This window comes from Musa acuminata, chromosome BXJ1-1 (assembly GCF_036884655.1).
Source record: "Musa acuminata AAA Group cultivar baxijiao chromosome BXJ1-1, Cavendish_Baxijiao_AAA, whole genome shotgun sequence".
Classification (NCBI taxonomy): Eukaryota; Viridiplantae; Streptophyta; class Magnoliopsida; order Zingiberales; family Musaceae; genus Musa; species Musa acuminata.
This window is the reverse complement of record NC_088327.1, coordinates 2,201,246-2,219,402: the sequence shown is the minus strand read 5'-3', so window position 1 is coordinate 2,219,402 and position 18,157 is coordinate 2,201,246. Positions and strand designations below refer to the sequence as shown.

General features: G+C 37.2%; 2 protein-coding genes across 5 annotated transcripts; both read right to left on the bottom strand.

Annotated features, from left to right (window-relative positions):
- Window positions 1-1,583: 1,583 nt before the first annotated feature.
- LOC135597984 (lysophospholipid acyltransferase LPEAT2-like) lies at window positions 1,584-13,044 on the bottom strand. Its single transcript, XM_065091523.1, has 14 exons — window positions 12,528-13,044; window positions 11,534-11,714; window positions 11,337-11,396; window positions 9,439-9,602; window positions 9,304-9,367; window positions 8,750-8,818; window positions 5,958-6,053; window positions 4,133-4,177; window positions 3,228-3,298; window positions 2,871-2,937; window positions 2,417-2,467; window positions 2,195-2,308; window positions 2,072-2,122; window positions 1,584-1,999 (listed from the first exon to the last, which is right to left on the bottom strand). Exons 1-14 carry the CDS (start codon window positions 12,944-12,946, stop codon window positions 1,880-1,882), a joined length of 1,572 nt encoding a protein of 523 aa, XP_064947595.1. The 5' UTR covers window positions 12,947-13,044; the 3' UTR covers window positions 1,584-1,879.
- A 3,748-nt stretch (window positions 13,045-16,792) lies between these two features.
- Window positions 16,793-18,089, bottom strand: LOC103979345 (protein STAY-GREEN, chloroplastic). Of its 4 annotated transcripts, none has more exons than XM_065091695.1 (4): window positions 17,811-18,089; window positions 17,543-17,704; window positions 17,295-17,462; window positions 16,793-17,207 (listed from the first exon to the last, which is right to left on the bottom strand). In XM_065091695.1, the coding sequence occupies exons 1-4, from the start codon at window positions 17,916-17,918 to the stop codon at window positions 16,905-16,907; spliced, it is 741 nt and encodes a 246-aa protein (XP_064947767.1). In that variant the 5' UTR covers window positions 17,919-18,089; the 3' UTR covers window positions 16,793-16,904. The 4 variants fall into 4 exon arrangements, with proteins under 4 accessions (XP_064947767.1, XP_064947812.1, XP_064947714.1 ...); XM_065091740.1 differs by having other exon boundaries at window positions 16,793-17,216; window positions 17,295-17,435; window positions 17,811-18,081; XM_065091642.1 differs by having other exon boundaries at window positions 16,793-17,216; window positions 17,295-17,456; window positions 17,811-18,079.
- Between the last annotated feature and the right edge of the window lie 68 nt (window positions 18,090-18,157).

Below are 18,157 nucleotides of genomic sequence, written 5' to 3'. Positions count from 1 at the left end.
AGTATTTGGTGCTAATCATAATAAAAGTTCTTGAGCTGCTTCTCTGGTGCAATAGAATCATGCTGCCAAAGAAAATATAGTCATTTTATTCTCTATTAATTATTTAGAGATTGGTTTTCATTTTCTCCCCATTTTGGTGCATTAGATACCTACTCTCTGACTATATATCTTGATTTTATGCTATGTTAGAATTGCCTGACCATGTACTGTTTAATGAAATTGTCTAGAAGATGACCTTTTAATTTAAGCTACCTAAAAATTATATCATGTAGTTCATTTTTTTTTATAAGCTTATTGACTTAACTCGAACTTTTGTTTTTTGTGAAATTGAGAAGAGTATGATATAAGACTTAACTTAAATTGATGTCTTGAGCTAACAGAATGTGCTTTAGATGGGCTTAAATGTAGTATATCTACCCTGAATTCAAATTCAGTAACATTATGATGTCAACTGTTCTTATAATACTCGAGTCTCATACATTTTGAATTATAATTAACATGCTAATATAAGTATAATATAAATATATATACATATACATATACATATACATATATATACATATACATATATATATATATATACATATATATATATATACATATATATATATACATATATATATATACATATATATATATATATACATATATATATATATATATACATATATATATATATATATATACATATATATATATATATATACATATATATATATATATATATATACATATATATATATATATATACATATATATATATATATATATATATATATATATATATATTACTCTTTAGTGATATGATTTGTGATGTCTATGTTTAATAAATATGATAAATGATATTTTCATATTTTTTTTACTTTTAAGTTTGAAGTATATATTTTTCAAAAATATCATTCTCAATATTCTACAAAATGTTAACTAAGTATCCATAAGTATTAATGTTTACGGTTAACATAGCACAACAAATTAAAGTGTGTTAGCTGACTTGAAAATTAGATTAAGTTATAGTAATAAGTATGAATGAAGTAATAAAAAATTAAATAGAGATATAAATCAAAGTGTTATTCGAAATATATAAGTAAGATTGAAGGATAAAAATTATCATTTTTATCAAATCAAATTAAATTCAATAGAAGTTGTTGCAATATTTGAATTATATTAGTAAAAGAATGAAAAAAACTTAAAATGAGAATAAGATTGAGCATCTGTAGCTTTTATCTTCTTTATCAACCTAATAACCTATAAACTTAAAATCCAACTCTAAGGAATTTTAAGAAAAGAAAATTTTAATTCTTTCTTTGCTATATTTAGGACTTCAATTTTACATATTTTAGGTAGATTTTTTCAGTTGCTTTTAAATCATCTAAACTTAAAATTTATCTTTGATTTTTAGATATATTTTGAATGATTCTTTTATGGCCCTAAAACCTCTAGTATAATTTTATTACTATCCCAATTTGAGGTACTCATAATGCCAATGTGAGAGTGCATATGCCACAAAAAAATACTTACCATAATATTTAAATGATTTTAACATTTAAGGATCTCAAAAACTGTGTCGAGGATCTCAAAAACTATGAAATAATTTGTAAATGCCCTATATACATAATAACGATAATGACAATGTTAGAAATAATTTTCATAGTCCACAATGACAATGTTGGAAATAATTCTCATAGTCAATTATCATTACATCAACCAATAAAGTCAAAAAGCAAAACCTTTAGCCATTTACATCATCATATAGCTCTTTCTAACCATTCGATCTCAATAGAAGAAAAAACTTTTCTTTTTTTTTTTCGAATGGTTATTTGCCACAGACGTGTCCACGTTCTAAATGAGCTTGTATGCAGGTTATGCCAAGTTCATCTGGTCAGGGGTCATTGACACATGCAGCAAACAGCGCGATAAGCAACGGATTTTTCTGTAGACATTCCATGAAATCATCCTTGCTGACATAGACATCAGCATCAGTATCAAACAGTTGACGTAGCTGCAAAAGTGACGGGTTGACAATCAGTACCTATAGAACATAGTAGTAGAAATAAACAGTACAGAAACTCACGGTTTCACTGTTGACTGCACCATGCAATGTTGACTGAATGACACGGCCGATCTACAGCGGAGGAGATGCAACCAGATTATCATAAGTTAGAATGAAACCAGGTAGCATGTGCATGAAAAATACCTGTTCCAAGGAAGTATGATCCATCATATCATCACTGCTGCATTGAGCAAAAGCCGTTTCACAGGCCCTCCAAAATGATGGTTGTTTCCGAATCTGTGCTGATCCAGTCAAAAACTGCAGAGATTGAGCACAGAACTCTCAAATTAGTAGCAACATACTTTTGAATGCAAACTTCCAATATATATTAATTTATTAAGAGCTTAATGATAGCCCAATTATTACCTGACGAAATGTTATTGACCGCTTCTTTTCCAAGTCCAAATAGCCAAATATCTGAAAAGGAATGAAATCAGCCCAAGCCAAATTTCTTTCTTTATGGAAGAAATATCTGAAAAGGACATATACAGTTGACTTCCTCCAACTGTATATAGTTGACTTCCTCCAACTTCACCAAGAAAAAAGGCTTCACTCTTGAAACTAGAATGTATGAATGATGGAAAAGGAAAAGCATCAAGAAGACAATAAATTATAAGACAGCAGCACTCTCAGCTTTTGTTTATAATCCTACTTTGACTCAACATGAAAATCAAGTTCTAATATTCCAACACGTAGCCAACCAACAGGCGCATGATTATAACAACATCTGTAACACTCATTTTCCTCCAATAATTGTACAAATCATCTGAGAAGTTATTCTTTTGCAAGATAAAAAGGAAGCATGAGAAGTATGACTAACCTTCTCAGATAGAGGACTGCACCCCAACCCATAAGCATTCAGAAATCCATGAAGCTCAACACGTCCACTGCCACCAACCATATTACAAGATCATATAAAATTTTCATCCTAAACCTTTGGTAACAAGTTAAAGCATCATGGTTTCCCGAATAACTTAGACTACTGATCAACATCTGGCATAAGCTCTAAGATAGGCCAACATTGATACAGTCTTGGCTAACATACGATTTGTTCTGCTACAGCTGTAAAATGACCATGGTGAACATTATCTAATATGGGCTACCATCCCAAGCATGCGCAATCCATGATCCAGAGAAACTATTTCAACATGAAATTTGAGATTTGTCTGAGACTTACAAGGAATCTGGGTTCATGGAAAGAAACCGCTCCAAAATGACCACAGCTTCAGATGTGCTTATGTTGAATGACTGCATATGAAAAAAGTAAACAAAATTAAGAAAAAGATCATCAGAGAGACACACTAAAGCCAAGCAATCCATCTTCCCTTAAGTTAGTATATGGGTTACTGCCTTTGAAGGCAGACAATGAACACTACAATAGATTTCCTTAGATAATTAAGAAAATATCCTTGGACACCAAGTTCCATGAGTCGAGAAAGTGAAGGGCTCTTTTCCTTACATGTGCCAGTTGGCACGCATTGGAATTAAGTGCTGTTTTGGTATACCCCACAGCATGTTGGTGCATTGTATGCTGCCCATTGTGGATCAGCATGACCAACACTTGCAAATAACAATATTAATCCAACTGCTTAATATGCAGTGTAACATTTTAATTATGTCCTGCAGTGAAGCTTGGCATACAAACAAAATTGCATTTTGCTTCAGATAAGTATGAAATTCTCTAGCACTTAAAAACATGAGTTTTGTCATTAAGTTCTTCAAAAACATAGTTATAGAATATAAATAAAGCACATATTATGATAAACATTCTATAAATAAAGCACATATAATGATAAACAAATAAGCGCTAAGAGTAGTACCATATCGCCGTTTAAGATGTTTCAGTTAGATCAACTTTTGGTCAGTAACATCTGTCAGTGCTAGGAGCACAATAACATGTTTACATAGAAAATCCATGCTTATATTTTGCACTTTTAGTTTTAATCGTGTAGATATGTTGCTATTCACTATTACTTTTCTATAAGTTGTAAGACTTAATGAATGAATAGTAATCATTTCATCATCAATGGATGATAGTTGCATCGAGAGGCTAGATTACATATATGCAGATGGAGAACTCACGTTTTCAACCCATGCCATTTCAACCATATAATTTGAGCATCTCTCCTGCGAATGAAGATCAAAGCTATAAGAGAAAATGATGACATAAAAGCATCTTTCCTGAGCAGCATTTAGAAAATGGTCTACAATTGCAACCAATTCTCTAATAGATCCTATATTGTTTATGTAAAAGTGCCCTAAAATTTTAACATAAAGCAATGGAAGTTTTATCAACTCTCACTTTTTCCTTGGGAATATGCAACAGTAAACATATGTTATAGGCACAGTATGGCCTCCATCTATCACATACACATAGTTGAGGGCGGAAAACACAAGAACAAGAATAATAGCTTGACAGTTTGGATAAAAAAGTTAAAGATATTCGATATATATGCTAATATGAATCTACTAATGTATGCAATAAAACATATACTCTAGAGTCTAGACTAACAAAAACAGTATTGCATAAGAAAACTAGGCATAGAATACACTCGTAACAAGACCACTAGTTCACAATAAATAGGTACAGCATGGAAAAAAAAGCATATGATCAGCGAGTGCAATTTCTGCCAGCATCTCAATGTTGACCTGGGAAGAAAAATGCTGATCAAACTTTATCGTGTCAAGTTTAGGTTGAGCTCACAAGCAATACCCCGCGTACACATTATTCTATGGAAAGAGAAGCACAAATTAAGTGTGGGTATCCTGCGGTGTTAGCTCGTGCTTCGTGTGTCAAGAATTTACTCTTATCGTTGCTTGAAGATTACAAATACTACAGAGTTCAGCTAAGATAGAACTGGTCTAGGGCAGTTTGGTTATATGTGCATATATTTTTCTAGTGCATCTGTCAATCTATAGATATTTTATGACACTAGTTCTGTATCAAGGTTACCAAATTACATTTTTTAGCATAAAATAAGCCAGAACAGTCCATAAACTCCAAATTGAAGCAAATCTCTGTTTTTTGTGAATGAATATGACACTTTCAAACTGAAAGAAACTAAAGGAATATATATGGAGTTGACAGATATGACGGTCTAATTCCAGAGTAAGATGGCCTGTTGATTTATACCAAATTCGGTTATCAATATTTCAAGATTAAAGATGGTCAAACAATCAGTTGAGTTCAAATCATGACAATTTTACACCTCAGACAAATCTATCTGCACAAGGTGACTGGATTCCGTATAGATTATCTGAACATTGTTTACAGGGCAACTGAATCGATAATTAAGAGAATATCATGGTTTTATTAGCAGAATTTTATATTCATATTTGAGGGCCAGGTCAATGCTAGTGCCTGTGTAGCAAATTTTATATTGCATAACTCATCATCTTTAAATGGTGAGTGCAATAATCTAGAAAGAAAAAAAGAAACAATTAAGAAGCAATAAGTTCATATCAGATAGCAATGAAGTACTTCATCAATTGTAAATATTGTTATAAATGTGGAGGCTTGAATTATATCTTCAGTATCTTTTTGACCCAGTGTTGTTTTTTCTCATGAATTAGGCAGCCTAAAATCAAGGTTTCAAATAGCAATCCGACACAGGTTGTGAACAACTTGTCAAACCATTGAAATACTAAGATACTGAGCAGTATTATATAATATGTATTGTCCGGTATCAATCGACAAAGAATAATATAAAAAATTAACAGTGTATCAAGCAATCCTAAGTGGTATGCTCCATTACCTATGCTTATTAAACCCGTAAATATTAGTCTTATGTACCGGTCCAACAGGTATTTGAAACCATGGTCTAAATATAGTATGCATCATGAACAATAAAAATGGACATAAAACAGGAAGAATCATTCCTTGATAAAATAAGCAAATATTCTTCACCTTTGCAAGTTCGGATGCTCTTGTAAGAAGTATCATGTCACCAAAAGAATGAGACGTCGGTAGAACATTAAGTGCATTGGCCATGGAGTAGCTAGTCTGCAGATTTTTTTTTTCCAAAAACATGTTAGTTTTACCCTTATTTTTGTCCAAAAACAGCATGTTAGCGCTAGCCCTTTTCTTCCATATTATCAAGAAAATTGCAAAAAAACCAGTGATGTGTGTTTATAAGGTGCATGATATTATATAGAGCTGTCTTTCTAAATGTTCAACCACAAAAAAAAGTAAGGAATCCATAAAGTGTTGTATTGATCAGATCATCAAGAAGCCCAACACCACTAATAGAGAATAATGCACTATCAATGGCACTTCTAGATTCATTATAAAAGCTGCTTAAAGAATGACAAAGGCTATTATGCATAAGTTCAGAATCTTCCATCATATCATATAATTTACTATTGTGATTTTATTAGTAGCAGAGAGAAAGGTCTACAGTGGGAAGGAGGATTCCACAAAAGAGAAACAGAGCAAATAAGAAAAAGGGATAAGCAAAAAAAGCAAATTAGAGAAATGAAGGATTCAGTTGTAGGCGGTGTCATTTGAAGGGGAAAAAACCTTCCAGTTAAAAAATACCAGATTAGTCTCTGCTGCTTGGTGCTTTGGTAAATTGAATGTGACAACATGTTAGTGCATATTACACATGATTACAGGTGCCAACTGGTTGTCTCCATGTCAGGTTGAGATGCACATAATAAAACAAAACCCTAAATCAAGACCCGTCTTGTTATAATTATGTCAAATTCAATCCCAATTCCAACCTACCTAGTACTTGTGTGAATCCATGCAACCTGCTTGACTTGTATGATTGGGTATCACTCCACAATTGAACTGTTCTCTAGTTTGAGGAAAATAGACCTTTAAGGGAACTAATACTGACTGATGTTAAATATATTAAAATAAAGACATCCCGTTGGCTTGTAAATGTGTTGCTTGAAATCGAACACATAACAGGTGAGGATATGGATCTCAACTTGACATTGTTGCTCTAAGTTGGATCTGGGAATACAGGTGTGGATCTCAACACACATATACTTATATGATAATTTAGCATCTTTTTATTAATGTTCTAAACTATTTCAAAACTTAACTAATTATATTTTCTAAAGCTAGTAGAATGTCAGGATTCTAAGGTCCCTCTGACAGGCATCACCGAATAGCACCTTTGTGAAATAAAATGCACCAGATATATCTCACCCATAGACCCTCTTGCTCTCTTCTACTCCACCAGTATGTGCATCAGGTGCCTGCTATCTTTTCAACTAGGATAAACAGAGGAATTTCTATCCATTTCCCACTTGAAATATCCAAAGGTTATTCATGTCGAATCTAGGGTTGCAATGAAGATGGCTGAGCAAGGCTCTGCTTAGGCATGACTCAACTTGTTCTCATGGTTCTCAAGCTGGGTCAAGAGCCTGAAATGATATTTGAACTTGCCTGAAGCTCAAGCTAAGCTCAGCCAACCTACACTCTGATTGTTCTAGAAACAAGCTAAAATTTTTCTTTTGTGATAGATTTACTTTCTACAGAGACATTTGTGCTTACCTTAAAGACTATTTGTGCTTGTATGATGTATGTGCAGCATTTACATAGTCCTCACCTCATATATTTTGAGTCAAATCCTTGTCTTATCCGGCTTTCTTTCCCTTGGGACAAATTCTTGTCCAATCCATGTGTACATAAGATTTAGGTGTTGTACAAGAGAGAGAACCCTTAATTTCATATGAAAAGGACTCAAGTCCTTTCCTTCTTTTCATATTATTCTTGTCTGATCCGGCCGTCTATCCTTCATCATAATGAAGTTGCTTCTCCAGAACCAAGGTGACTTCATTTAGCTCTGGTAAGTTATATGGATCCTTTTCTATCATTTGGCTCTTTCAGAGAAATTTCCTCAGCAGACAAGGGAGCCCCAAGTGGTATTCAGTTAAGGTCAACAATAGCTTTCATCAATATGAGAAAACCATCTTATCTCTCTTTGTTCTGATCAACAATACAGAAAAAACTTCACACCCGCAAGAAGATTTTTCTTATTTTTGGTGCGGCAGCTTGCTTGTCAAATATTACATAACTTCAAGAGCAGGAACTAAAATAAATACCAAATGCACTTACACTATATATATATATATATATATATATATATATATATATATATATGGAATACATGTCATCTTTAGGAAGCTAGCTTTTAGAAAATCTAGCAAGAACTCATTAATGATTCAAAATTTGCTAAATAGAAGACTTTCCAGGTTCAGATTTTCTCCTTCACTTCTCTTCTTCTGTTTTGCACAATTACATTATAAATTTATAACAACCACAACTTGAGGGAAAAAAGATATCATTTGCTGGATATAAAAATTTTGAGATTGAATAATCGATGAGGAAAATAGCACACTTCTTATCTATAGTCCATCATAAAAAAGGGTCACAATCATAATGTGGTTCTGATATAAGCATGAGAAGAATAGTGGGCTTCTTCAATTTTTCATGATCGATTGCCATCTTAACATCAAAAGCATTTTCCTTTATCTAAATCTAAAACTTTAGCAATAATATATATGAGATGGCACATATAGAAGATTAAGTATACAATACTATTCATGATAAGAGAAATTAGAAATCTTAGCATCAAAGGGGAACAAAGTACTATAAAGATAATAAAAAGTTACATTTTAGAAGAAAATGTAACAAGTGAGACTGCAGCATGTTTCGACAGATTTATTGATGAATAATATTCTCACCCTCTCTGCAAAATGAACAGTGTTTTGTTGTTTGCTCTCATCTGGGAAGACCACAGGAAGGTATTCCACCTGTCAAGTGAAAAATGAAATTCTTGTTACAAAATATATTAGTTCAGCAAATTCATCAAATATGTTAATATGAAATTATCAAAATCCTCTCCTGTATAACAAAAGGCTGGTTTTGGGATTCATTTTTCTGCTGAGTTAGGCTTGGTCTTGGATTAATAATACACAACATGCATTAATGTCAACATGTATTCAACAACAGAGGTAAGCTACTCTTTTACTTACCCTGCACAAGATAACAAGTCATATAACAAGTAGAATATATTTTATTGATGAAGAATTAAGGTTTTCTACTTCTGAAAGCAATATGTGATTATGTGGCAAGAATAAAGAAAGTTCATTTACTTTAGCGATCATAACACAGAAATAATATTCAATAAAAATGTGAACTTAAGAAGTAAGCTAACTAAATACAACATTATGATATAATCAACTTTTGGCACAAAAACGGTGTAAAGCCTAACATATATTTTCAGGTCAAATCATACCTCCATGAAGTTGTGAAACTGTGTGAACATTCTAAACATGAGCTTCAGCAAATTAGCATTCCCCCTAAATAAAATGACATCAGATGTAATACAAAAAAGGACTAATAAGAAAGATATCACAAGTAAAATTCTCACCAAGATTGGTCAAAATGTATGTATGGATATCGAACAACCACAGGTTGTACCGGGAGGCCTGGAATGAATGCACCAAGCCGAAATGATATGAGGAATCTCCCATTTGTAGTGGTCCCCTCCGGAAATAGCATAACACGTGGAAATTCATTGGAAGATGCCTTTCTCTGAATTCATGTCCTAGAAAGCATGTTTCTGTATCAAATAGCTAATGAATGGATTTTATTTTGTTTAATGCTTCTTAACAGGCAAACTCCTAAAGTTTAGTCTTCTTTCTATCCACGAACTGATGAGAAAAGTAAATATACGATGAAAGATCTTCAAAAGAAAAATGCAAAGCAAATCAAATCTAATAAAAAACGATCAACAAGACATTTACGGACAATTATCTAGAAATCAACTCGAAATAGAGAATATCATACATCAAATAGTAAACCAAAATAATATATATTACATATCAATCTCTCACAACTAGCAAAATGGATAAAGACCCATTAATTAGTTATGCTCAATGAATTTGTTGTGTATTGATTGATCAATGCAACTAGAGGATCACTGAGCTTGAGATTGAATTCTAGGGAAAGAGAAACACCAATTCCATTTGCAAATATCAGTCCAGTTTTAGCAGCACATTAGACGAGATTAGAAAGTTCCGTTATGTTATGGCTGATAAATTAATATGTTATGATGGTTGATATCTTCAATTGATTGGACCATTAGCATTTCAGTAAGCCCGGACTCTGCCAGATTAACTTACTCAGCACTTGCTTCATTAGAATTGAGTTAGTTACTCAAAGCGGGTGTAGAATGAAATTTATCACCTAAATTGCCTTAACCATCAATTATTCACCCAAAAGAATGTAGGAACCATCACAGAGGGATGGCTGGGGACAGTGCTGGAGCCGAAGATCATGCTATTTAAACATTGGTCATCCAGATTAGAGGTTCAGCCAAGGCACCCATCTCTTGAAACTTCTCTAATTGCTAACTAAGCCCCCAAAAAGACAGTGCTTACATGGACTCAAACTAAAAACCGAATAGCATCTTTATGCCTCTTTCCTGATCCAAAAAGATCCCCTTATTGGTAATTGGATGATCTATGAAAAGCATTAATTCCATCAACTTGTAAGGATGAAAGAAGTAAAATGTTGATTATATAATTACAGGGAAGGGACACAGAAGATAAGACAAGATATGTATGTGCTTTAGAAAACCTCATGATCCGCCCCTAATTTTCCTAGAAGGATAGTAAGAGTTAGAATATGTACCGAAGAATAAAAAATAAAAGGAACATAATCAGGCAATCTTAAGATGTATCCAGATTAAAATATAGTGAGTCATAATGCTAAAAATTCATATTTTAGATCAAGAAAAAACCATCCGGAAGTGAATATCACATAAAATGTTCATAGCTTTTCCTTGTGCTATTATGCAAGCATCCTAAATTAGCATTAACCGCGGCTCCAAATTTGATGGACATATTCAAGAATTCATCTTTTGAAAGACAGCCTTCAAACACCAAAAATAATCAGAAATAATTATGAATTGTTCTAGAAGGGGAAATACATATATTCAGCTCGCAAACTTGTAAGTTTTCTACAAAGCACACGATATTTAACTTTGATTTTTGAATGACCACATCACCACAGCAACTGACATTATTAATGATATGCTCTATGCTCAATTTTCTTATCTACATATGCAAAAAAAATGTTACTTTGACAGTTTACTAACAGATAGACCACATCTCACAATTAGCTAAAAAGTACATCTTTAGTAGGGTGATATAAGTTAAACCCAATATAGCTTATTATCTTGATAAAAAGTATGACTGCGCAAGACAGATAGTTCTTGAGTTAAGAATTGACTGCATCACTCAACAAGTTCCAAAACCATTATACCTTTATTTCATGAATTGCGAGCCTCCGCGACTGAGGTGAGAACCTGTCAACATATATAACCTACGAAGCATGTTAACGTAAAATGTTTCGATCAGACTACATTGTCATAACATATTAAAAAAAATAGAAAAATCAGATTAATAGAACTAATAATTTTTTTATAAAAAAAATTCCACTCAAGAAAGTGACAGGTCCACCTGCATTGCTCTGACAATAGTTCCAACAAAGGGTAACGCATCATGTGACTCGGAAGCAACCATAGTTGGAAATAATTCATAGAAGAAGAATATGGGCTCGATGTATGAGACATGATTACAAACAACTATAGGTGCAATCTCCCTTGAAGCAGGTTTTCCTTTTCGTTTGATCCAATGGTATCTGACAAAATAGAAGCCATAGAAACAGGTGCTTATAAGCTATAAAAACAAACATTTACAAAGGATAAATGAAATTGATAATATAGATTACATGTTAACTTGAAAAGAGGACAAACTCCATGCAAAGATTCCTTGCAAAGAATACAACAATTACAGGAGACATCCTAGAAGGCAAGCTACCATTAAAAAGCAACCAGGATATTTGATGTTAGTGGTCCATTTATGAAACAAAAGTTGATGATCAGTGTTTGCATGGGGAACCACATAGTTCGAGATACTCATCTTTTGGTGCATCAACAACGCAGGAGAATATAGAAAAAAAGAAACAGAACATGCTCGGGCCCATGAACTAATAATTCTCATATTTACTACATATAATCCGAACAGATTTATCATCGTCAAAATTTGATGTGCGTTTCTTGATGAAGCGTTGACCAACATGCTTTACGATTATTCACTTGTTTTATTTTTTGAAAAGTACTTTTCACGTCTACTAAAACCAAGAACCAAGACACCCAATTGACATTCTTGACGACTTCGGCATCAAGAAGTACGAACCAAGAAACCAGGAAACCCTATTGATATTTTTTACGACTATTAGCATCAAAAACCGATCAAGAACCACGAAAACCCAGTCGCACACGACTATTAGCACCAAGGACCAAGAACTGAGAAACCCTATTGCACTACCGTGTAAATGATCTTTTTCCGATTTGTCCATGGAGAATATGCTACAAATTCCGACTCGCCCGGATCGTCGTCAGCTAATAATTCGGATTACGACGGAAATGAAACAGAAATCAGTCGAGATTACCCAAAAGAAAAGAGGATGCATCGGGCGCAGAGTCTGGTGATCCACATGGCACGGCACCGCCACAGAGGCATGGGGCTCTGCTTGTCCTTCCACCCGCACAGCGCCGCCACCGTCGCCAAGTACCCCACCGCGATCACGATCCCGAAGAGCACGAGCCGAACGGCTGCGATCGGCAGGCAGAGGATCGTCTTGCACCACTCGTAGAGCCCGGCGATGGTGGGCGTGTGGTTGCGGAACGGGTCAACGGCGCTCATCGGCGGCAGGGCCAGCGGCGGCACGCCCAAGAACTCGAAGGGGTTTTCCGGAGGCGTGGTCGCCGCCTCGCTCCCTCGGTCGATGAAGCCATTGACGTCCAGGGAGACTTCGGGGGCGCGATCGTGAAGGAGGGGAGAGTTAAGATCGCAATTAGGATCCGCCATGGGGTAAAGAGGAGGAGGAGGAGGAGGAGGAGGAGATCTTGAGGAGGAGTAGGGGGCGAGGAGAAGGCGCACCCGATGGGGTGGGGTGGGGTGGGGGTGACAAGGTCGCGACATCGACCTCCACCAAAATAAAACGAGAGGTGGGAAAGAGGCAAGGCGGGGAAAATGGAAACGAATAATGATCACCTGACCCCGATGCGGCAGGGAACACCGGTTCGACGTCTGATCCGTTTTTCTTCGTGGGGCCCACCGAGATCGTGAGGAGGCGATCTCCGCGTTTCCTGCTCGTGCGCGACAGGCGCGCTCGGGCCGCCTCGACGGGAATGCAATAGGTTTTCGGGACGTGGATCGGACGCGCCGGCCCCGGGCATCCCCCGTCTCCGACGCAACAGGAAACAGGAACGAGATCTGCGTTGCCTGGGTCGGACAGGACAGGGGATCCTCGAACAATCATGTGCGCACCGTACCGCGTCGGTTATTTTGAAGACGCGCGAACACCGCACTCGGATCTGACGTGTTATTTTAAGCGCGCAGGGGGAAGGCGCGAGGACGGTTGCGGGTTGGACCAGCTGCAATGCGGCTCCCCGTACGACGATTGGCGGGCTAAGAAGGGTCCCACGCGAATGTTCGGGTGAAGTCGGTGGGTTTCTAATTTCTTAATGGAAAACACCTGCCGCCATTTCTCCGCAGCCGATCAAAACCCACAAAAATCCATCGGCGATCGAGACACCCCGACACGACGCACCCGTTCGACGTACCCAGACACAGGTCCGAAGACTCCCCTCGCTTTCCTCGGTTTTGGGTTTCCGAGTCGGTCCACGGCAGGCCACGACGGTGGGTCCCACTTCTTTCGTCTTTTCGACCTTTTTCTCATTTTGGATCATATCTTTATCTTTTCCTTTTTGCGTTTTGCTTTTTTGTGTTTGGTGTTAAGTCGCGGTTGACTGATTGCAAAGGTAGAAAGCTTCCGACTGTCGACAGATATCATTCTTATCACAAAAGTATTATCACCTATATAAACAAAAAATATATATCATTTTTATTATCAAATAAAAGTGCATAAGTAATTATTTTATTTTTAAAATTTAATAGATACTGATAATAGACAATTTGGTCGATCAACTATTAGTGTGACCCGTAGGCTCACGAAGAATTATCCACGATGAATATGTCCGTACAGTTTTATCATTTCGAAATATATGAGCTTCGAAAAAATATCTTCGAGAGCAATGAATATCTAAGTGGTCCTTAGTTCTCATACTCTTCGATCAATGTGGGACTAAATAATTTTATCTGATATAATACCAATTATATTTTTATTTATATATATGGTTTCAAAAAAAAATATAAAAAATAAATCTGATTGCTTATAGTATATTGCATTACAATATGATATGTATCGGTGAAGCAACTTTAATGCATGAGCCTCATGCGAGTAATGTGGCATGACATCGGGAAGGGTATTAGAATTATCAATCAATTGTGAAGAAAATGTGGTCCTTCAAATCTGTAATAAAATGTAGCCATAAGAAATTAATGTTCGTATTTATTGAATGATTTCCAAATTCGGATCTCAAAAATTAATGATGCACTTCCAGATTGAATGGATGGGGAAATTGGTAGAGATTATTGTCCTCAAAGCTGCTCAAATTAATGGCATGTGAAGCATATGCTTTCCATGTAGAAATAGTATCAGCCAGGTTGGCAACTTATAGATATATATGATAGATATGATGATGGACATGTTACTACTACTACTACTACTAGACAAATCTTCTCTCCTAAGTTCCGAGATCTATCCTCATAAATAAATATTCTCAAAATAAAGATCATCCAAAGAGAACTAATATGAAGTGTTGGAATACGTGTAGGCATTTTATCCTAGTCAAAAGGCTCATTATAATCCTTAACAAGGATAAAGATTTTGGATTAACCTTATTCTCACTAAATAAATATATCTATCATTCTTCATCTTCTTCGTCCTAGAAAAAAAATATTATCTTGTTGTCGAGATCTGTTCGGAGAGGCTTAAGATAGCTTTCGATGGGATGTCTTATGTTGGTGAACAAATATGACGTGGCTAGTAAGTCAGCATGGCTCGGTCCACGGGTCGATATCGGGAGTTTTCTGTCGGCTGAGTTGGACACCGAGGTAGGCTGGGCCCTTGCGACGGGATGTTGATCAGTGTTTCTCGGTTTGAGTGTCGTCTGCATTGAGTAGCGTCTCTCTGTTCCCGGGCTGGTTGGCAACTCACCTTCATTCGCTGGATGGCAATTCCCAAGTTGAGGCGCTCGTGGCTCGGGGGTGATTGCTTGCTTGCAAAATTGGCCTTCGTCTGGTGGTTCCCAACTTTAGCTCCTCCGATAAGTAAGTCAGGGTTCAATTATTATTTTTTTTTCTCCCCCCCCCCCAGTCGGATGTCGGCCATGGGCTTTTATACTATTATACGAGGGTTGATTGCACACGAGTTCCGTGTGACTCATGATTTTCAAGAGTTGAGACGGTACTTCTAACCGGTCGCCATCTCGGGATGCATGGAGCGGCGTCAGACGACACCGCCTCGGGTTCTCGGGACAGGACATATCGAACAGCATCTCGGAACGGATTCTGATTAGGCGTATGGGGGTGTTCCCCTTACTGATTCTCAGGTTGGCATGGTGGTACGCGGGTCGAACAATGCCTTGGTACGGATTCTAACCTGGCGTGTGGCATCGATTGTGACGTATCTTGGATTCAAAATATACCTTATCACCTTATAAATATTTAGTATCCCTCGGAAAATGATTTATCTTTCACCTAAATCTTGTGATTTTGATGAAAGCTATCTACATTCCACTTTCCCCCAAAGATAATAAATGATTTTAAGATCCCCGTCCGCTAGACTCGCTAGTATACAAAAGACTTGACAAGAGTAAGGACGGTGACATGGAAGCTTGCTTACTATAGCTCTTGGAATCGAATTGTTTGTTTGAAAACTCTTATGGATTGTCTCATCACTTATGCATCATGACTCGTTAAACTAATAGGTTTTATCTTCTTTCTTTGTGTGTTTTTCTGTCATTCTTATGTTGACTCTTATCTTCCATATATTCTATCAACGTTTCTTTGCCATTAGCTATTGGCAGCAGCTTGTCTAATCTAAACTTTATTTGTAGTTTTCTTCTCTCATTAGCTTAGTTAAAAGAGGGTCATGACTTGATAATTCCTTTTGGGTCTTTTAGAATATGGTAGTTTAAAATAATCATATTGATTGTCGCTATCATTATTGTCGTATCTATATTGAGTCTCGTTGAATTCTGCTGATACGTTAGCTTGGATCGATTGATTTGGACACTGAGCTTAGATTTGATTTATTAAAATAAAAAATAAGGAAGTGGAGACGTGCGTTAGAACGGAGGAGTAAATTTTATCGATTTTGATTCAAATTTTATATATCCAAATTTTATGTGAAAAATCTTTGAAACAAAGCTCTACAATCTTAATGGTATCGATCTATAGTTTATCCTCTTTGAAATACCTTTTTACCATACCTACTTGGTGAAACTTAAAATTTTTTATCATCAAATTCATCTATTTATGATGATAATGATATATTATTGTTGAGTCAAGATCAGTAGAAATTTGAAATAAATTATGATCCTATAGTTATTTTTATTGGATTTTTTACGTAAAAATTTGGTGTCTCATTTTGTGATTGATTTATTATTCTATTGTTTACGCTATTCTGGTTAATATTTATTTTTAATAATAAATTAATATTTTGATGAGAATGAAAAAAAAAATATTATAATAATTTTTCCGAACACGTAATATGGTGTAATGATTGTGATGAAGGAGAACTCGAAATAAGAAAGATGAATGAAACGCGATAAATGAATAGGTTTCGTCCCATCCAAAGAATAAAGGACGCAATTTGCACTCCGTTCGCAGGCGTTCTGCACGAGCCAACCTTGCCTTGTTACTGCTGCGGTCGGCCGGCAGATTCCCGGCGTTCCTCTTGGAAGTCATGCGGCCAGGGGATCAAACTCTGCAGAGGGAAGCAGCAGTCGCATTCCGCCTTGCACCGTCGCGGCCGGTCTGTCGGGAACGGCGGCTGTGCCTCCCCGGCCTTGCTCCTCCCGGCCGAGGCCGCGTCCCGGAGCGGCCCCCAGCACTCCACCCGGTTGAACTCGGGGAGGTTGGAGTGGAAGTAGACCCACACCATTGCCTCCTCCAGCTCCGGGTAGTCGTTGAACAGCGCCTCGTCGCCATGAACGAACGCCTTCAGTACCTTGCCACCGCCATTCCGTCGTCAGGGACGTCGGAGGAATTAGCATGAATGAGCGGATGCGTGCGTATGCATACATACCACTGGGAGTTCATCGCAGAAGATGTAGTAACGGAGGCTGGCGACGAGGTCGAGGAGGAAATGGCCGCCACTGATGTGGCAATGGACGTGGAGGGACATCTTTCCTTGGACCTTGTTCCACTCGGCCACCACCTCGTCCCTCTGCAGCCGGTTGCACCAGCCCTGCAGCTGCTCGAGATCAGGAACAGGGGAGATAAGCGTGCCCTTCGTCAGAGCCGTTCACGTTACGTAAAGCTCGACGATGATACCTGAGCGCGGTTGATGGTGTGGGAGATGGCGAGGGTGAGCTTGGAGGTGAGATCGCTGTGGGTGAGAGTGTAGGCCCTGGGGAGCTTCGCCTTGTTCACCCCCAAGAAGAGCACCTTCAGCTTGGAAGCCTCGAATATGGCCGGCCCAAACAGCCTCGCAGCCTAAGCGCAAGTACCAGTATGCAGCACATGAGATCTATCGATCGATCGATCGATCGAACGAACAAAAGTAATGTCTGCTTCGTATCTCGATGATCTTAGAACGTACCGGAACCATGGAGACCATGGAGAGACTTCCTCTTCTCCGCCTGCTGAAGACGAACAAGGGACTTCCTCGCTGAACAGGCAGCGGAAGCATAGCAGCTGCGAAAGCCATGACAACACAGAGTAGAAGGAAGAGTTAGAGCAGAGCTGAAACGAAATTGGCCTTGGCACTCTGTTTCCCTCGTACTTCAACTTCCAAGGGATTTGGATGGACAAGTGCGTCCTCTCGACGTAAGGTTGCCTACGGGGAGAAGTAGGTGACCTGTTCCGAGTGTGGTGTGTAAGCAAGGGAGAGCAAAGGCAGGAGGAGAAGGAAGCGTGTGGGAATCGTGATGGCTCGGGAGTCGATCC